We start from the raw sequence: 21,816 nt of genomic DNA, 5'->3' as shown, positions 1-21,816 counted from the left end.
ACCAGTACAAAAACCAATACTAATTACAGAACAGGGAAGTCAACTGAAAAAGAGATGGCCTTTCTTTAAAGTTCGATACTAAATAGTGACATCCTACATATTGAAAAGCCTGAAAAATTTAGTTTTCTAAACTTGGTGTGTTTGTAATAACAACACTTTGCCCTTTATTTAGTGTTTTTATCCCAGGATCTCAAAGCACTTTACATGTCCTAATACTGTGGTTAATACTTGTTAAACTGTATTTTTGTTCTATGAAATACTTTATTCCAGAGAGTTTCAGTGGTATGGTTTAAAATGTGATGTGTCATATAGGATACTTTACATAAATATAATGTATTCCAGATGGTAAATTAATGGATGGCCAGGTGATTCAACTAGAAGATGGCTCTGCTGCCTATGTTCAACATGTATCCATGCCAAAAAGTAGTAAGTGTATTACATCCATGAATATGTTTTAAAATATTGACTGCATTGATATAATATGGTATTGTTAGAATCTATAAAACATTGTTACAATAATTTCAGATGTCTAATACATATACTTTTATTTGAAGGTTAATATTTTTATTGAATGTGGATCAAATACATTCATGATTGGTCATGCCTAAAGTTATGCTTCTCCTCCTTCTCTCTCTCTCTCTCCCCCCCCGCTTCCCCCACCCCCAACAGGGGACAGTCTGCGCCTGGAAGATGGACAGGCAGTTCAGCTGGAAGATGGAACTACTGCATTTATTCATCATGCTTCAAAAGGTAAACTGCATTTTGAAGTGTGATTCATTATATTATGAAACATTTTAATTGTAATCTATCTTCTAGAGTACCACTTCTGACAATATGTTTAGATTATGACCATATTTACAAGTATTCTTGTTGTAAATGACTTGGTGCATTTAAATAGAAACATCTAGATACAGCTGAGTTGAGAGTGGTTTGATTTCCCATTCAGAATGTAGTAGTGAATGGCTGGATCAGAAGATTGCTGGGCATTTCTGTGTGCTATCCTGGAATCTTAACAAAGAAACAGGCATGCTACTTCTAGAGAATTTAAACCCTTGTATTAATTTCAGGAAAGACTGGATCTGGAAATGAAAAAAGGAAACCAGAAAAAAGCAGACATCACTTGAATTAGATTCTTGAGCTCTAGGGATATTTTAAATACCCCGTGAGTGAGATTTGGTACTTTTTGGAAGACCTATCAGTGTAACACACAAAGAACACCATAGTTGACAGTCAAGTATGCACATTTATTTTATTTTAAATTAAGGGTATGTCTACACTACGAGGGTATTTCGATTTCACTTAAATCGAATATGTGGAATCGATATTGCAAATTCGAACGTGTGTGTCCACACTAAGGACAGTAATTCGACTTTGTGAGTCCACACTAACGGGGAAAGCGTCGACATTGGAAGCGGTGCACTGTGGGCAGCTATCCCACAGTTCCCGCAGTCCCCGCTGCCCATTGGAATTCTGGGTCGAGCCGCCAATGCCTTCTGGGTAAAAAAAATGTGTTGAGGGTGCTTTTGGGTAATTGTCATCATCCGTCCGTCACTACCGCCCTCCCTCCCTCCCTGAAAGCGCCGGCGGGAAATCAGTTCGCGCAATTTTCCGGTCAGTGCCAGCGCGGACGCCACAGCACTGCGAGCATGGATCCCGCTGCGACCATCGCTGCAGTTGTGGCCGTTGTCAACGCCTCGCAGGTTATCATCCACCTTTACCACAGGCAGATGCAGATAAACCAGGCGAGGAGGCTACGGCACCGCGGTGAGGACCTGAAGTCTGAGAGTAGCACAGGCCTGTCAGAAAGCACGGGACCCAGCGCCGAGGACATCACGGTGACAATGGGTCATGTGGATGTTGTGGAACGGCGATTCTGGGCACGGGAAACAAGCACGGACTGGTGGGACCGCATAGTGCTGCAGGTCTGGGATGAATCCCAGTGGCTGCGAAACTTTCGCATGCGGAAGGGGACTTTCCTTGAACTTTGTGAGTTGCTGTCCCCTGCCCTGAAGCGCAATGACACCCGGATGCGAGCAGCCCTGACTGTCCAGAAGCGAGTGGCCATAGCCCTCTGGAAGCTTGCAACGCCGGACAGCTACCGGTCTGTCGCGAACCAGTTTGGCGTGGGCAAATCTACCGTGGGGGTTGTTGTGATGCAAGTAGCCAACGCAATCGTTAAGGTACTGCTCTCAAAGGTAGTGACCCTGGGAAACGTGGAGGTCATCATAGATGGCTTCGCCGCGATGGGATTCCCAAACTGCGGTGGGGCTATAGATGGAACTCACATCCCTATCCTGGGACCGGAGCACCAGGCCAGCTAGTACATTAACAGAAAGGGCTACTTTTCAATGGTGCTGCAAGCACTGGTGGACCATCGGGGACGTTTTACAAACATCAACGTCGGATGGCCGGGCAAGGTTCATGACGCTCGCGTCTTCAGGAACTCTGGTCTGTTTAGACGGCTGCAGGAAGGTATTTACTTCCCGGACCACAAAGTAAGTCTTGGGGATGTGGAGATGCCTACAGTGATCCTTGGGGACCCAGCCTACCCGCTAATGCCCTGGCTCATGAAGCCCTACACTGGCGCCCTGGACACTGAAAAAGAACTGTTCAACTACCGGCTGAGCAAGTGCAGAATGGTGGTGGAGTGTGCTTTTGGCCGTCTCAAGGGGAGATGGAGAAGCTTACTGACTCGCTGTGATCTCAGCGAAACCAATATCCCCATTGTTATAGCAGCTTGCTGTGTGCTCCACAATCTGTGTGAGAGCAAGGGGGAGACCTTTATGGCGGGGTGGGAGGTTGAGGCAAATAGCCTGGCATCTGATTACGCCCAGCCAGACAGCCGGGCAATTAGAAGAGCCCAGCGGGACGCACTGTGCATCCGGGAGGCTTTGAAAGCTAGGTTCCACAGTGAGCAGGGTAACCAGTGACTTTTAAGTTTCTGTACAGAGAAGCTGAACCTGCCACCGTTTCTTTACCCAGTTAATGTTGACTATCCTCTCCAGTTACAGACCCCCTCCACCCCCTTCCAAAAAAATAAAATCAGTTTTATTTTGTTAATGAACACCGTTGTCTTTATTACTGTTTTCGCGGGAATGTTTTAAACCTGGGACGCAGACTGTGGTGGGGAGCGGGTGTAGTGTACTGATGCAAATGACGCTTCTAAACTCCAGGAATCACAGGATTCGCAGTGGCGGACTGGTTGTTTGAACGGAGCCTGCCAGCCCTCCTGAGCGGGACTGCGTGTATGTGGGGACTATGTGACTTTATGGCAGGGGGAGGAGGGTTACAGATCCCCTGCTGCGTGGCTCTGTGATCCAGGACAAGGACCGCTGCATAAGATCTGTAACTGCCCTCCCCCGCCACAAAGTCACAGAGCAACCCCCCCCCCCCCACGCACAGAACATGAAAACCACCTCCCAGACTGACCAGGGTAACTAGTCACTGCACTGTGTATGTGCCCTGCTGCTGGACCTGCCCCCGCCTCTGTACCCTGCTAAAGGTGACTGTCCTGTCCAAGTACCAAGCCCCTTCTCCCCCTTCAGACAGACTCTCCCTCAAAAGAACATGATTGAAACAGTAATGAACAGAAACGTATTTTTTATTAACAACCACACATGAAACTGGGGGGTGAAACTTGGACAGGGGCTTGGGTGAGGCGGGCAGGAAAGGACTTTTCAAATTTTGGGGAATGACAGCCTTCTGGTGCTTGAGCAGTCTGCAGGGGTGGAGTGAGAGTTTTCACGGACTCTGCCGCACCTCCTTCTTTGGACTTTGGGCGAGGGGGGTATGGGACTTGGTGGCGGGGGAGTGCGGTTACTGATAGACTGCAGCGGGGCTCTGTCCTCCTGCCTCCGTTCCTGCAGAACATCAACAAGGCGCCGGAGCGTGTCCGTTTGCTCCCTCAGAAGTCCAAGCAGCATTTGAGTCGCCTGCTGGTCTTCCTGCCGCCACCTCTCCTCACGTTCCATGTGTGTCCGGTGCATTTGGGACAAATTCTCCCTCCAATGGTTCTGCTGTGCTGCCTGGGCTCGGGAGCAGCCCATTAGTTCTGAGAACATGTCCTCTCGCGTCGTCTTCTTACTCCGCCTAATGTGCGCTAGCCTCTGGGAGTGTGATGCCAGGCTGGGTTGGGAGACAGTCGCAGATGTGGCTGTGGGTATGAGAAAAAGGTAGTGAATTCCTCCGAAACATAAATGTAGTTGTGAACAAAGAACATAGTCTTTCTCTGTGAACAAGACCATGCACCGCACCTATCACATGCGCACTCAGGACAAGGTCGAATTTTCGGACCTCGCCTTCAGTGCCTGGGGTCTTGCACTGCCGATCTGGGAAGCGGGGCAGGACACCGGAATTTCTGTAGCAGGCAGACATGGTAAGCCGTAGACTTGTGGCTGCTTAAAACTTTAGTAGTACCACTGGCCTCCTTTCACATTGAAAGCAATGCCAGTCTCTGCTGCCAGCAATCGGCCAAGCATGAACTCTGGCCCTGTCCCACCCCCTCGCGGATGTCCCAGGGAAAGATCCCTGTATGCTGCCCCTCTCCCGCCTCCACCGCGTGGCTGTAAACCAGCGGTTACAGTTCTGTAAAGGAACGGGCAAGCAGTCCCAATACTAACAGTCCCCTACCTAATTCAAAGCAGGTCATCATGAGCGACATCACACTCATGAGGATCTCGGACAGCGAGAAGGAAAGGATGCTTCGGGAAAGCCTGCAAAGACCAGGGCCCTATGCCGCCATGCTGTGCAAGGCAATGATCCCGGAGTACTTGAGGATCTCCTGGCGCGGGAACGTCTCCTACTTCGGAGGACCCACTAAGGCCGCTCTCCCCAGGAACCTGATGAACAGGCTTTCCCATTACCTCCAGGAGAGCTTCGTCGAGATGTCCGTGGAGGATTTCAGCTCTATCCCCGGACATATAGACCGGATTTTAATATAGCTGCAGTGGCAGGGACTAAAGAGTGGAGCAGCTTGGGCAGCAGAATCATGCACAACCGGACACTGTTAGATTTTTTTTAAATAGTTGGAACTGAATACTTAAGCGCCCAGGGTTAAGAAATCATGAAGAATACATTGTTCTTATTCTTAATATTCCAGTTTTGTTAAAAATAAATGTTTAGATGTTTAAAACACTTACTGCTTGATCCTTCCCCTGAATCTGTGTCCGGGTTAAATGCTGGGGAGGGTTGGTAGGGGATCTCTGTAAGGGTGATGAAGAGCTCCTGGCTGTCGGGGAAATCAGCTTGGTAAGCGCTGTCGACTGCCTCGTCCGCCTCATCTCCTTCCTCATCTTCCCCGTCCGCTAACATGTCCGAGGAAGCGGCCGTGGACAATATCCCATCCTCAGAGTCCACGGTCAGTGGTGGGGTAGTGGTGGCGGCCGCACCTAGGATGGAATGCAGTGCCTCGTAGAAACGGGATGTGTGGGGCTGGGATCCGGATCGTCCGTTTGCCTCTTTGGTCTTCTGGTAGCCTTGTCTCAGCTCCTTGATTTTCACGCGGCACTGCGTTGCATCCCGGCTGTATCCTCTCTCTGCCATGGCTTTAGAGATCTTCTCATAGATCTTTGCGTTCCGTCTTTTGGAGCGCAGCTCGGAAAGCACGGACTCATCGCCCCACACAGAGATCAGATCCAAGACTTCCCGATCAGTCCATGCTGGGGCCCTCTTTCTATTCTGGGATTGCACGGCCATCTCTGCTGGAGAGCTCTGCATCGTTGCCAGTGCTGCTGAGCTCGCCACGATGTCCAAACAGGAAATGAGATTCAAACTGCCCAGACAGGAAAAGGAATTCAAATTTTCCCGGGGCTTTTCCTGTGTGGCTGGTCAGAGCATCCGAGCTCGGACTGCTGTCCAGAGCGTCAACAGAGTGGTGCACTGTGGGATAGCTCCCGGAGCTATTAGCGTCGATTTCCATCCACACCAAGCCTAATTCGATATGGCCATGTCGAATTTAGCGCTACTCCCCTCGTTGGGGAGGAGTACAGAAGTCGAATTTAAGAGACCTCTATGTCGAACTAAATAGCCTCATGGTGTGGACGGGTGCAGGGTTAATTCGATGTAACGGCGCTAAATTCGACATAAACGCCTAGTGTAGACCAGGCCTAAGCATTAGATTGGCCTTTGAAAGAAGGGAAAAATAATGTCGTACCAGTACTGGTGTACTTCACCAAAGGACTTGGACAATGTACAATTTTCCCTCTCCTTCATTATCACATTAGAAGTCGTACCTTCCTGTATCAATATACTTTCCAAATCTGACACAGGAGAGTGACTATTTCTAGACCTTATGGTTGTGAAGAAAAAAATATGGATTGAGTATAAACTGATGTTTTGCTGGCTTCTTGAGTGTGCAGATAGCTGTGCCTCTGCTGTTGCTTATGGCTTTCCCAAGATACACCACAGTTAAAATTTACCAGAGTCTTGCTAGTTTCACTTTGCTACTAAAAACCCTGAATCTATGGAAGTTAGTTATCTGTGTGATTTACATATAGTACATAGTATACAGTACTTTTATACCTTTAAATTGCATTGTGGGTGTGACATTTTAACCCAGACCAATGAGTGGTTGTAACACAACCTGCCCTGCAACTCTGTGTGCTTTCAGTGCTATGCTCCTGTGGCTCACAGCCCTGACACCAATAGCCAGCCTTACAAGCATCCAGGTCACACCCTGGCTTCCACCACCCAGTTATTTTTGCAGTGACCCAAACACCCTCCCAGTCCCAAATTTACCCAAAACCGTCCCCCTGTGTGATAATCTGCTGAGACTCCCAGAATTGTGAGTCACTGTGTTACCCTTCTGAGCCTCAGCAAGTGAGAGTTTTGCTACTGCTAAGCTGTGTGACAATTCCCCTGCCACACCAGCTTGTCTGCTTTGCCAGCAAACTCCTCAGGACTCTGCCAGTCCAAACTTTGCCTTACGAGTAACAGTGAACCCCAACTCCTGAATTTCCCTGAGACATCTCCCTGCAGTGTCCAGCTCTCTTCTGGAACACTCACAGAAGTTAAGTTTGTTGCTGCTGCAAAGAGAGAATAAACAGCAGTTCATTAATTTCACCGCAGTTTGACAAACTCTCTTATTTCAGTCACAGCATAGAATTGATTTAAAGTAAAAGTCAAACAAGCTTATTAAACAAAAAGTCATAGGTTTAAGTGATATCAAGTATAAGGAATAAAGACAGAAATGGTTACAAACAAACAAAAGGGGGGAGGGATAGCTCAGTGGTTTGAGTGCTAAACCCAGGGTTGTGAGTTCAATCCTTGAGGGGGCCACTTAGGGATCTGGGGCAAAATCAGTACTTGGTCCTGCTAGTGAAGGCAGGGGGCTGGACTTGATGACCTTTCAGGGTCCCTTCCAGTTCTAGGAGATAGGATATCTCCATTAATTTAAATTTAATTTAAAAAGTAAAAATACACTTCAGAGACTGGTACTTGCTAAAGTTAACTTTTAATTCTTGCCTAAGCAGGATTGTCACCAATATTCAGTTCCCAGAGACCTCAACCCTCTTGGTTGAAGGACTCAAGATTGCTGTGATTTCAAGAGCTCAGCTTGAATCCGCCAAGTGATGGACCGCTATGGGGTTCTTTCCCCCTTTCCTTTTATAGTCCAGTAAACCTTTGAAATGTATTCTTTGGAAAGTAAGTCCTGCTGGGATTTAGACACCATGCTATCTTCCCAAATTTCATTGGCCCTGCTTCACAAAGCAGGAAGGCTTTCCAGGGGTGCAGTCTCCATCCCCCCTGCTGATTTGTAGGGAAATTGGGCTTCCATTGTTTTTATTCCACACTGCTTAATTTACATTAGAGACAAGTAGGTAGCTGCCTTCCCTCCTGTCTGGGAGAAAACCTGTTTCTCCCTGTGTGTGGTCACAGACTTTTTTAAAACATAAGAACAATGAGTATCTTGTGACGGGTTAGGTCACAGAAACCCCCTTGGGACTGCCACATGATGTGCTGGGACTACCTCTGAGCCCGTTTTCTCTGGCAGCTTGGGACTTCAGTACCTTACCTTGTTTGAGCCAGACATGCTTGCCTGCTGCAAACACAGATCCAGGTTTGAACCACGTCCCCCAACAGCTGCAGGCTTAACTGAAAACAGCTTAAGAATTGCTCCTGTCTCCAACACTCAGATACCCAGCTCTTAATGGGGTCCAAACCCCAAATAAATCTGTTTTACGCTGTATAAAGCTTATACAGGGTAAACTCATAAATTCTTCGCCCTCTATAATACTGATAGAGAGATATGCACAGCTATTTGCCCCCCCCCCCCCAGGTATTAATACTTATTCTGGGTTAATTAATAAGTAAAAAGTGATTTTATTAAAAACAAAAAGTAGGATTTGAGTGGTTCCAAGTAATAACAGACAAAACAAAGTGAATTACCAAGCAAGTCTAAGCCTAATACAGTAAAAAACTAAATGCAAGTAAATCTCACCCTCAGAGATGTTCCAATAAGCCTCTTTTACAGACTAGCCTCCTTCTAGTCTGGGTTCAGCAAACACTCACACCCCTGTAGTTACTGTCCTTTGTTCCAGTTTCTTTCAGGTATCCTTTGGAGTTGAGCCAGCTGAAGACAAAATGGAGGGGTTTCCAGGGGCTTAAATAGACTTTCTCTTGTGGGTGGAAACCCCTTCTCCTCTCCTATGCAGAATCCAGTTGCAAGATGGAGTTTTGGAGTCACATGGGCAAGTCACATGTCCATGCATGACTCAGAACTTTACAGGCCGATGTCACGTTCCCAGGAAAGCTCAGATGTGGATTGGCGTCTCTCAAAGTTCATTGTTAGCTTAAGTGTTTCTTGATTGGGCACTTACTGAGAATAGTCTTTTCTCAAGAAGCTGACCAACTGCTTCACTGAGGCTACTTAGAATTAAACATGAATATTGGCTATGTACTTAACTTTGAACACAAAAATGATACATGCATGTAAATAGGATGAATATATCAGTAGATCATAACCTTTGCAGAGATATGTTACATGGCATATCTTGCATAAAACATATTCCAGTTATGTCATATTTACACTCATATGCATATTTCTATAAAGCATTATAGGGTGCAACATCACATATCTATGGCTTTGTCTTCACTACCCGCCGATCCGGCGGGTAGCAATCGGTCTATCGGGGATCGACTTACCGCGTCTAGTGAAGACGCGGTAAAATCGATCCCTGATCGCTCTGCCGTCGACTCCGGAAATCCACCTCGGCAAGAGGCGGCAGCGGAGTCGGCGGCAGCGCAGCAGCGGTCGACTTTCCCGCGTCCTCACCGCCAGGTAAGCCGACCTAAAATACGCAACTTCAGCTACGGTATTCACGTAGCTGAAGTTGCGTATCTTAGGTCGGACCCCTGCTGTAGTGTAGACCTAGCCTATAATTCATTATATAGTGTTAATGCATACGTTTTACATTGATATTAATCACTAGTGTGTCACAGGCTTTCATAAAACCTCTTACTCAATACATGTTTATAATACAGTAATATTGTATACAATCAGCTGATTCAACTGCTTATATTTGAGGTTCAGATCCCGCTGTCTTTATAGTTAAGAGGCTTTCTCCCACACTCGTTAGTTTAATGGTTTTTTTACCTTTTATATAAATGTGCCTTCATTGTCTCTGCCTGGCGACCAGGCTGGTCAGACAAGCAAATACACGTTCCTTTGTCTAAGGTAGACAGTGCTTATGCACTGGTTGCCAAACGCCTTTTAAGAACATAATTCTAGCACATATTTATAACTCTTTACATCACACAAGAAGATTAATAATCAGTGAGTTATTAGTTTTCCAATGATGTATTACATGATGTTGTTTGGGTATATATCATCACAGCAATGTTAGGTGTAGTGAATATGTCAGGCCTAACAAGAGTTGCTGACACAGAGTAGTGAATCCCCAATGGGACTGTGTGTCACAATGACTTTGAGGGGAGTGACAGCACAGGTATTTTCACCCTGGTTGGAAGACTTACTTCTCAGGCTAGTAGATGTTGGGTTAATGTTTCAAGCCCTACATCTTTATATGAGCTTAATATTGAAATTAGTGTTGTGGTTGCTTATTAGTTTCCCACAGATTACTCATTTCTGTAAACTATGCCATATGCAAAGTGTTTAAACGTTTATGTAATTTTAAAGTAATGGCAAAACATTGCTTTAGCCGTTGAAAGGATGCTTGGGTTCTTAGTGTACAGGAAGCAGGTATACAAATCCTAAAACTGACAGTATCAACAATTAATTGATCACTAGAGAGTAGAAATTTCAAAGTGTATGGTGTAATACTTTGTAAGTAAGAGCTAGGCTAATTGTAATGCTGTTTATAATTGGACAGAAATAGAAGTGTTTTGGGGTAAGTAATCATTTACAACAAATTCAACCCGTGGTATTGATAGCAATTTTCTAAACTATTGTATTCATCAGTAGCATTTTAATGTGTATTGATAATTTCACATATGTGATTCCTTTATATTGGAGAAATGCAGATTCTGATATTCATTCCCTGTGTTAAGTGTTTTTAATATTATTTCTTAGACAGTTATGACCAGAGTGCATTACAGGCAGTCCAGCTGGAAGATGGAACCACTGCTTACATTCACCATACAGTTCAAATGCCACAGTCAGATACCATCTTAGCTATTCAAGCTGATGGCACAGTAGCAGGCCTTCATACAGGAGATGCTACAATTGATCCAGATACCATCAGTGCTTTGGAGCAGTATGCAGCCAAGGTACATTATAGTACATTTTATCTGTACGTAATTTCTTTAATATATAGCATTACAATACATTTTTACACAGAGATCTTGTAAACTAAGATATATGATGAGAATTAATTAGAGGAATTATTCAGAAGCTTGGAAGATGGAAAAGATGAATTCCTAATAGACAAGGCCTCACAAATAAAAGATGTAACTTCAAACTGTGTCGCGTTGCAGGTAGGGATCATGAAGTTAAATACTGAAGGTGCAGAGTGAGATAGCAAATGTGTAAGTGGATAGAAAATCAGAGGGGTATAGTAGAAGCAAATATATGGAAAACCATAAGAGTGATTTTGAATAATTTAAAAGGTGGTTTGGAAACCAGTGAAGGTAATGGAGAGTAGGAACTCCCTGAAGTTTACAAAGCATTGGATGTAGGAGGACTATAGAAAAAGGAATTGCAGTGGTTGAGACAAGAGATAAAGTCATGAGCTTGCTGTTGGAAGGGTTAGGGTAAGGATGAAGTCTGCTAAAGTTCCAGAGATGATGATGAGGGATCTTTACAGACAAGTGATTTATGGAATGGAAGAGCATGAGATGCAGGACAATTCAGTTTTTCTGTCATTGAGGTTAAGTTAAGCAGAGTGATAAGAGACATGGAAGAGAGCAAAGAAGTGTATTTGATACAAGAAATCAAGATGTAATCTGTATTGGTCAGAGTCCAGGCAGGAGGTTTGATGGGAAATAGGATAATTGGAGAGTGAGCTGAAGTTGATACAGAGCTGGCTGTTGTCATCATAAGAGTTTTGTCCAACGTTGAAGGTTCCAGTGAAATGTCCCTGACTATGTCATTATATGGGGAAATGGACCATCAATTTAACTATTTGTAGTAGAAAGGATGAGGGCAAGGCAAACAGCCTCCACCAGAAATGAAGGAAGAATAGATAGAAAGTAGGATTCCAGGCAAAAAGGGGAGTATTGGAGACGCCGCCTTTTTACTCAAAGCACTCAAGGAGGATAGAGAATTAATGGTATTAAAAATGGTACTGATACCAAGCAGGATAAGAAGAATGAGGGATCCATTGTCAGTATCAGAAAGTAGACACTGACCCCATGAAGTAGTGCACACTGTAGAATGAACTGGTTGAAAGCCAGGCTGACTTGAGAGGTGATTGAACAGGTAAGAGAAGATTACTCCCCCTTCCTCCCCCCAGAACTTGCTGATAGAAGGGGAGGGCCATGACAGGACAATAATTTGAAAGTGGGGAGGAGTAAAATGACTCTCTTCAGAAGAAGTGCTGATGAGGTGAGTAGTGTTAGTGATCCTTTTTTGAGTGCAAAATGGAAAGATCCAGTGTATAGATTGATGATGGTGACATGATATGAGGCACTAAAGAAAGAGAGGTAACTAGACAGCTACTGAGTTTGGCAGGAGGTCCTTTGAAGAGATGCTTTTTAATCCTAAAAATGAAAAGCTGACATTTATGCACAGAAGCTGCAATGGAGCATAGCAGTTCAGAGATTCTGCTTAGATAAAATCTCACATTATGCTGAAAACTAAAACATGAGGGACAAACTAATTGTAGGAGCAGCAATTTTCTTATGTTTTCCGTCTTCCAGTGTCCCAGCTCTTGGATGATAACCATTGGTACTTGTACTGCACTGGCAAAGAGACAGTAGAGCAAGACAACCTTAATTCTGGCATTTCCTAACTTAGAGTACAACCTTAATGTTCTTTTAACATATTTTTGTGTGTGGGTGTGTAATATTAAATTATACTGGTAGTTTAACTGTTCTTAGAGTTTCTTTCTTAGAATGAAATCTATCCCAGACTGAGTTGTGTTTTAGCACAGCTAAGTAGGGGCAAAGATCTGCACTGGTCCCCAAGGGTTGTAGCATTCCGGTCGTGTACCGGCATGCTTCTGTGCCAGGAGCTTTGGGGATAATGTAGAAATGGTTATGGTGGATTCTCCCACATTGAAGGAATCCTTTGCTGTCTGGTTAAGCTGGCTTTACTGTCCATTTGTACCTTCGGAATAGCTCAAAGGGGCCATTGTAAGGGCATGATCTGGCTCTGTAGTTTTAAATATGCCATCATGTCCCCTTTACTAATAGTTTCAGGAACTCCATGCACATAACAATGCTGGAAATTGTTTGCTAATAAGAAAGATTTAGAACCAAATTCATCCCTAATTTAACTTCATTGAAGTCATTGGTGACAGAACTAGCTCTTGAAGTCACTGTAGTTAAATCAAGGACAAATTTGGTCCTTGCTCTCCCTCCTTATTTTAATACAACCTTAAGAAGTTCAGCACTTTGGTAGTTATACAAGGCTTTTGTTATAACATGGGTGACTTCAGAGGGATTTTACATTTTTTAAGAGCTAATATACCGTATGGTAGCCATGTTTCAAGATGATGGAGTAACAGAGCTATGAATGAGTGTGCACCCTCAGAAGCTGAGTCCTTTCCCTTTTGCATTATTCACTGAAGAAAAGCATCTGGTAAATAATTTTAATTTTTTTCTTTCATATTATTTTCAGGTGTCTATTGATGGAAATGAAAGTGTTAGTAGCTCAGGAATGATAGGTGAAAATGAACAAGAGAAAAAAATGCAGGTATGTAATACTGTACAATATAATTGGATCCACTGGATTTTTATTTTCTCTGTCTCTTCTATGCCCAACAGTCTTTACCGTGCAAGTGTTCACCTTCCTCATAACAGCTGGAAGCATGCCAAATCATAGGTGCTGGAACTAGGGGTGCAGGGGGTACTGCAGCACGCCCTAGCTTGAAGTGGTTTCCATTATATACAGGGTTTACAGTTTTGTTCAATGGCTCTCAGCATCCCCACTATACAAATTGTTCCAGCACTCATGTGCCAAATATTTAGCTTTGAGCCAGGTCCTTGGGCTGCCTATCAGGAGTTCTCTGACTCCAAACCTGTGCAGATGGCAGGCTCCATTTCTCCCTTTATAGAAGAATAATTCATGAGATTTAAAAAACATTTACATTCAATCACCATCACCAGCTGCCACTCCACCAATGTATACAGTTTGGGGAGACAGTGCCCCCTCCAACTCTGCCCATGGCAGGCCACCTAGGACTGTGTCACATCCCAGCTTTGGGCTGTGGCCCACAGTTTGGGAACCCTGATCTATACTGAACTCCTGCACATTGCAGGCCATAGAACCTCTCCCATCCACTCCTGTAACAGACCCATAACCTCTGGCTGAGTTACTGAAGTCCTCAAATCATGATTTAAAGACTTTGTTACAGAGAATCCACCATTTACACTAGTTTAAACCTGCAAGTGACCTGTGCCCCATGCTGCAGAGGAAGGCAGCCCTCCTCCCCCCTTCCCCCCCGATCTCTGCCAGTCTGACCTGGGGGGAAATTCCTTCCTGACCCCAAACATGATGATCAGTTAGACTCTGAGCATGTGGGCAAGACCCACCAGCCAGACACCTGGGAAAGAATTCTCTATAGTAACTCAGAGCCCTTCCCATCGGGTGTCCCATCACCAGCCGCTGGAGATATTTGCTACTAGCGGTTGCAGATCAGCTACATGCTATTGTAGGCAGTCTCATCATACTATAACCTCCATACATTTCTCAAGCTCAGTCTTGAAGCCAGTTAGGTTTTTTACCCCTTCTACTCGCCTTGGAAGGCTGATACTTCACTCCTCTAATGGTTAAAAACCTTCATCTAAATTCAAGCCTAAACTTACTGATGGCCAGTTTATATCCCTTGATTCTTGCATCAGCACTGACACTGAACTTAAATAACTCCCTGATATTTATCCCTCTAATGAATTTATAGAGAGCAATCATATCTTAGCCTTCTGTTGGTTAGGCTAAACAAGCCAAACTCTTTGAGTCTCCTCTCATAAGGTAGGTTTTCCATTCCTTGGATCATCCTAGTAGCCCTTCTCTGCACCTGTTCCAGTTTGAATTAATCTTTCTTAAACATGGGGGACCAGAATTGCACATGGTATTCCAGATGAGGTCTCACCAGTGCCTTGCATAATGAAACAAACACTTTCCTGTCTCTATTGGAAATACCTTGCCTGATGCATCTTTAGTTCAGATATTTTTAATAAGCAGTGTCCAGTGGTCCACACACATGCAGTTGTTCTTCTCTCTCTGAACTGAGGGTATAAGGGAACTGGCATCTCTCCAGTTCCTCGTTACTGCCAGATGGCCTGAGTTGGAACCTTTGTCCAGTTTCTTCTACAATTGTGTTAATCTGTAAATATATTTTAAATAGTTTTAGTATTTAACTCTTTCAGTTTTAAGTACTAGTGTGGTTGGTTAGTTGTTTTTCACTGTCGGAGTTAGGATTATGTCCAGAGTCCTGGGGTTCAAAAATTACGTTTCTTGTCCCTGCTACTTTTTAGTGAGCAACATACACCAACTCTGCTGTTGCTGCCTAGGTGAGGCTCACATCTCAGTGAAGTACAGGATTTGCTGCTCCTTCCCTCCCAGAGATGATGGTGAAGAGCTAAGGCTTAGAAAACATCTGATGGAGAAAGCCATGAGTCTCCAATTAGATCTGGGTTGGGGAGACCCCCTGTACATGAGCCTCAGTCAACAGGCAGTCCAGGAGCTCAGGAGTCGAGGCTAAGACTTCCAAGACTAAGAAGAAGGCTTCTCATGAGAGTAAAGGAAACTGTTACAAGCATAGAGACAAACCTCCTTCCAAGGATGCCCCCAAGAAAAGAGATCCTTTTCTGACTCCTTCAAGGTCAGAACAGTCCTCACACATGGGTCCTCTAGATTTTGCCAGAGTAAACCTCCTCAGCAGGAGAAGGTGACCAGAAAGAGTATGGATCCCTCAGTTGCGGCTTTTGTGGCTCACTGGCTTTTGACAGGCAGATCATACAAGGAGGTCCAGTTGCCAACCTAATTCCTCCTCTGTATACTACATTCCCTGGGAATTTTTACCAACCACAAAAAGTCCACTTTGACCACCCACAAGGTCCTAAAACTTCTTAGGAGCAATCTTAGACTCAATGACAGCAAACGTCTAGCTACCTGTTGAAAGATTCCATGCCATGGGCAATCTCATAAAACAGGTCACCCTCGGACTTCAGTTAGACTTGCCTTTTCCGCCTCAGCCACATGGCCTCATGTGCACACCTGATGCCATTTGCCAGGCTCCATCTCCATTATCTGCATACCTTGCTTCAGTCCATCTACTCACCAGAAAAAATCAACATCAGTCCCAATTAACAGTTCCATCCAAGGTTCTAGCCTCTCTTGTCCGATGGACAAAGCCGGAGAAAGTTCAAGTGGGGACTCCTTTCCTCACACCTACACCTGAGGGGAGTATCATTACAGATACTTCCCTCTTACATGGGGGAGGTCATATGAACAAGCATACTGCACAAGGCAACTGGACCCCTCGGGAGTCCAGGTTGCATATCAGTTTATTGGAATTAACAGTGGTCTGTTGGGTCTGCAACACTTTCCTCCCGCTCATTCAGTCATGACATATCCAGATAATGTCAGAGAGTATGTTAACTGTCTTCTATATAAACAAGCAGGGAGGAACAATATCCCTTCCTCTGTGTGTAGAGACAGTCAACCTCTGGAATTGATATATCAGACATCAAGTAACCCTTTCTGTGGCATAGTTACCAGTTGTGCAGAATTCCCTAGCATTGGGATCCTTGCTATTCTAGAATATCTACTTATCCTTAAGGCATCGGGTCTCTCTGTTAGCTCCTTTTGGGGTCATTTAGCGGCAATCAGTGCTTTTCATCTTCCTGTCAACTCATCCCACGACAAATAGATTCCTTAAGGGACTTCTTAGATCCTTCCCACGACTGGTGAAGCCAAGACCTCAATAGGACCTCAACCTCATTCTTTCATCTCTCACCAGACCTCCTCCTGAACCTTTAGCCACATGGACCATGTTATCCATCACTCTAAACTCTACTGTTCAGGACTTCATGGATGCTGGTATGGGACCTCTGTTTCAACAGTTAAGGACAGTTCTGTTTGATCATTAGTAGCAGTGTACAGTCAGCTGAATGATACTCTTCCATTTCATTACCAGAATTTCTTCAGAGAGGAGGCCATAGCAGGGTAGCAGAGTAACCGGTTTCCAATAGCAAACTTGCTTGAGAGGCAAAATGCTGAAAACAATTTATTTTTCACTTTCTGAAGTCCCCTTATTAATTTTAGTTATACTTAGTAGTAGTAAACTTTTGTGAGTGCTCAGCCTGGTAGTTTCTTGGCACCAATATTTTCAGACAGTCTATGGGTGTGGTGTCTAACCTGTGGCCCCCAATGGCAACTATGTTAAGAAGAAAATTGATTCTCCGCCCCAGCCTCAACACAGAGCAACTCAGGGTCTGCTGTAACTTTGCACAGGTTGGCTTTGGTTCCCAAAAAAACATATGGCAGCTGAGGAGAGCCAGGGCGCAGCATACTCCAACCCAGAATGAGACCTGATTTTCAGAAAGTGCTGACTACCCATTCTAAAAATCAGGCCTCTTTGAGGTGTCTCTAGTTGAGACACCCAAAAAATCACTAGTCACTTGACCATGATTTCATTTAGATTCAGGTTGGTGTCTGCATGTTTATTAGAGGAATGATAATTGAAATCCTCAGCTAAATAATAAAAATATGATGCATGAGAGATAATCATTAGTAGATAATCATGGGCATTAGTTGTCCAATGAGGCACCTTTTTGAGCCATTAGATTGGTTATTATATAGCTATTTTTCTGGTGGTCGCAAGTTTAGTACTTAAAATTAGTGAGTTATTGACTGAAAAGATTGGATTAATTTTGATGTCAGGTGTGTTCTGTTACTTATAATCTGTGTTGCACATAGAGAATCTTATTTCATGTGTGTAAAGATAAAATAGCCCATTATCATCAGCATTTTGAAAAAGGAAACTTAAACCCAGCTGTGTATTTCAGTGATACTTTTCCCAAGGACACACTGATTTTAGACTTTAAAGGGACACTGTCAGAATAAAAATAATTTTTAACAAAAATATTCCCTTAAATTTGTTAATATTAATATCTTAAATGATTAAAATGAAATAATTTTAACAATATAATTTACTTTTTCCAATTAACCTGATTTGTTTACTTTTTGCATTTTCAGATTGGACACAGAAAACAGATTAGTTAAATTTGCTTTTGTTTATAATGGATTTCAAATCTATTTCATGTTCTAGTTCTTATTCACCAGTGCAGTGCATTGTTCCATTGGGTTGCAAATACTGCCGGGGAATATTTAGATCCAGCATTTTCACTGAAATACTAATAATTTAAAAAATAAACCATATTAGTTAATATTTGGTCATGTAAGCCTTTTTTAAAAAAAAAAGTAAATCCTAACTGGACTGACTTGACCTGATATTTAATATCGTATTTTAAAAAGGTAAATTGGGAGTTGCTTCTGTTACTGATTAATATTTAAAATAAAAGTTACGAGTGTCTGCAGTTGCATATATATATATTGTATTGTAATTTAGAGATAGCAGGCACTTTCAGAGTAGAAAGTATGAAGCACAACATCTGAATGTGTTCAGAGAAGCACTTCCTTTAGCAGCCTTCCCATGAATTTGGACAAGTGTTATAGTCTAACAACCCATTCACTTCCACTAGATTATTCACATTCTTTCTGGACTCGCTTTTCATGTTAACTTTCTTTTCACTGTTTTTTGATTATTCATTTATGCCATTATCATTTATTAGCTGAAAATAAATTAATTTCACAGGCTTCTGTTTTATGTTTCCTCCTTTCACCACAAAATTCTGTTGGCCAAAATTTTGCAGACTGAAGTGCAATGTTACTCTTAACTTTTGAATAATTGTTTCTTATTTATTGAGCCCTGGTTGTATTCCAGCCCCATATAAAGCTAGAAAAAGACAGTTCCTGCCCTGCCCTGAATTTATAATTTAACCAAAACAAAGATTGCACAGTCCATATATGCAGGGATAGAGGCGTAAGGTCTAAACTTCAAGCCAGAAATGCTTTTTTAAAAATTGTTTGTTTTTAAGTCTATATTAATTATTTGAGGGGTTATTATATTTAAAAGCCTCACAGAAGAAGTGTGTTTTAAGGAATGATTTGAATAAAGAGAAATAAAGTTGTTTGGTAGACCAGTCTGAGAGGAAATTCCAATTTCAGGAGCTGCATTGAAGAAGGCATGAAGACAAGAACAGGAGAAGGAAATGAATCTTACGGGACATTAGGGAGAGTAGATTGGAAGGAAGGCAAGCTTCAGGAGGAGAATCCGCAAACACAATAACTGGCAGGGTGGACTGAGTCAAAAGACATCGACTAGGATTAACTCTTGTTATTTCTTATTTTGAAAATCTGATTTTTGTCTAACTGGTTATAAAAGTCTTAAATGACTTCCATGTTGTCATATTTGTTTTATCCTAGATTGTCTTGCAAGGACATGGAACAAGAGTGACAGCTAAATCTCAGCCAAGTGGAGAGAAGGCTTTTCGCTGTGAATATGATGGCTGTGGAAAATTGTACACAACAGCTCACCATCTTAAGGTAATTGCAGAATGAGGGTCAGTGGATTGCAGGCATTCTTTGGTTACACAATTACATGGACAAAAGTAATGAAAACGTACAAGAAGTCAGACACAAGAGCATTCTTTTATCTTACGAAATCTCCATCAGTAGGATGTTCTTGATGCCGCAGTTCCTCCAAACTGTCATGCTTAGTGTTCTGAGATGAGGCCCTTTTTAGAAAGTTGAACAGGTAATGGACTTCAGAGTGGTAGCCGTGTTAGTCTTTATCAGCAAAAACAACGAGGAGTCCTTGTGGCACCTTAGAGACTAACAAATTTATTTGGGCATAAGCTTTTGTGGGCTAAAACCCACTTCATCAGTTGCATGGAGTGGAAAATACAGGAGCAGGTATAAATACACGAAAAGATGGGAGTTGCCTTACCAAGTGTGAGGTCAGTCTAATGAGACAATTCAATTAACAGTAGGATACCAAGTCCACGAAAGCTTGTGCCCAAATAAATTTGTTAGTCTCTAAGGTGCCACAGGTAATGGACTGTTATCAGTGGGCCAGCAAAATACACCCCACACTTTGGGAAACGCTGCCAGAAAACATGAATTAAACAAATGCATCACAGCTGAGAACTGGAAAGACCAGCAGGAAAAAAGGTTGAATGTAAAGGTTGTCAATCTTCTGATTGTCAAAGCAGAATGAATGCAGTTGTGTAAGGTTCCTATATTGCAAGTATCAAAAAGTATGTCACTTTTTCCCTCAAGATAGCCACCATCAGCAGTAGCCTAGAGATGCTACAATTAGAATTTAATTTCCATGTTTATATATGATGGGAAGCTCTGCTCTATCATGTGAATTCCCATATTGCTGTATTGTGATGTTTAATTCTTTAGAGTGATCAAATATTCAGAGTTGAAAAGTTGGAACAGCTCTTGTTTCTCTACTCACTCCCTGGTTCCCTTTCTCAATCCCGTGCTTAGCTCTGGTACACGGAACATGTAGAGAAGTACAGATGCCAACTAGGTTAGTCACTTGCAGATGGGGGAGGGTGCAACCTTGCCAGTGATAGTGCAGTCTAGAATCAGTCTCTCGCTCCATGTGAATCTAATCCTGTGATGGAGTACTGGCTAGATGTCTCATGCAGCAGGGAGAGGATCACTGGGAGGCCTCATAGGTATTGAGGGAAGATTAGAAAGTTGGCAACCCTACACTCCAATCGCATAAAACCAAACACCCTTGCCCCATCCCCTGCCCTGAAGCTCTGACCCTACCCCTTCCCCTAGGCCCCACCCCCTGCTCACTCCATCCTCCCTTCCTCCATCGCTCGCTCTCCCGCACCCTCACTCACTTTCACCGGGCTGGGGCCTGAGATTGGGGTACGGGAGGGGGTGTGGGCTCTGGGGTGGGGCCAGATATGAGGGTTTCAGGGTGCAGGAGGGGGCTCAGGGCTGGGGTAGGGGGTGCAGGAGGGGCTGCGGGCTCCGCCTCGGGCTGTGGGCTCTGGGGTGGGGCTGGGGATGAGGGGTTTGAGGTACAGGAGGGGGCTCAGGGCGGGGCTCAGGGCTGGGGTAGGGGGTTGGGGTGCGGGCTCTGGGAGGGGGTTGGGGTGTGGGCTCTGGGAGGGAATTTGCGGGAGTAGGTTCTGACCTGGGGCAGGGGGTTGGGGTGCAGGTGGGTGTGAGGCTCTAGCCAGGTGGCGTGGCCAATGGGAGCTGCAGAGCCAGTGCTCGGGGCGGGGGCAGCGCACAGAGCCCCTGTGGCTGACCCTGCGCCTAGGAGCCAGACATGTCAGCTGCTTCCGGGAGACACGCGGAGTCAGGGCATGCAGGCAGCCTGCCTTAGTCCCACTGTGCCACTGAACGGACTTTTAATGGCCTGGTCAGTGGTGCTGACCGGAGCCACCAGGGTCCCTTTTCAACCAGGCATTCCAGTCGAAAAGCGGATGCCTAGCAACCCTATCGGGGTGGAGTGTAGCCCTTGAGACACACATGCACACAGCCAGACTACTGTCAATATTGCCAATTCAGCTGTTTAGTGACCCCTTTAGTTGGCTATTCTGCATGTTTACAAAAATAGGACAAATCACCTGTTTCAATAAAAGTGATCAGGGCATCAAGTCAGATCCTGAAAACAGAGAAATTACTACTTTTCCAGAACACATCATTATCCTATTTTTAAAAAATCTTTATTACTGTTTAAAAAAAGAACACTTCTTAAGCAGTGACTTCTAAGAAGAGAGACTAAACATATAATTTTTGACAATGAAATAGTTTTTATATTCAAGAAATCAAACAAAATACTGTATTATATCAGTGTGGTGGATGTCTTTTAACAGGTGCATGAAAGGTCACACACAGGAGATCGACCATATCAGTGTGAACATCCTGGTTGTGGCAAAGCATTTGCAACAGGTAATGTTTTGTGGGAGTGTGTTCTCCTGTTTGCTAGGGCCTGTCTGTCTCCTTATAAGACGTATTTTTGTTAATGCAATTTTTAAACTGCTATGCAAAAAGGCTAGATTTCAATCTATTTATGAGAAGTGGGCATATTTTCAGCTAAGATAGATTAGTAAAAATGGAATGAGGCTTATGGAAAAGAGTTATTGAAGCAGAAATGT

The 21,816-nt window shown here is 43.8% G+C and overlaps 1 protein-coding gene across 1 annotated transcript in view; it reads left to right on the top strand.

Annotated features, from left to right (window-relative positions):
• ZNF143 (zinc finger protein 143) overlaps nt 1-21,816 on the top strand; it is an 85,500-nt gene that overhangs the window by 24,503 nt on the left and 39,181 nt on the right. The window contains exons 4-9 of the mRNA XM_065403089.1: nt 343-426; nt 670-750; nt 10,529-10,725; nt 13,238-13,312; nt 19,109-19,228; nt 21,535-21,610. Of these exons, the coding sequence (XP_065259161.1) occupies nt 343-426; nt 670-750; nt 10,529-10,725; nt 13,238-13,312; nt 19,109-19,228; nt 21,535-21,610 (633 nt within the window). The remainder of the gene's footprint in view (nt 1-342; nt 427-669; nt 751-10,528; nt 10,726-13,237; nt 13,313-19,108; nt 19,229-21,534; nt 21,611-21,816) is intronic.

The sequence above is a fragment of the Emys orbicularis genome, chromosome 4 (genome assembly GCF_028017835.1).
Source record: "Emys orbicularis isolate rEmyOrb1 chromosome 4, rEmyOrb1.hap1, whole genome shotgun sequence".
Taxonomy (NCBI): Eukaryota; Metazoa; Chordata; order Testudines; family Emydidae; genus Emys; species Emys orbicularis.
The sequence above is the reverse complement of the archived record's forward strand: the minus strand, read 5'-3'. Positions and strand labels throughout refer to the sequence as shown.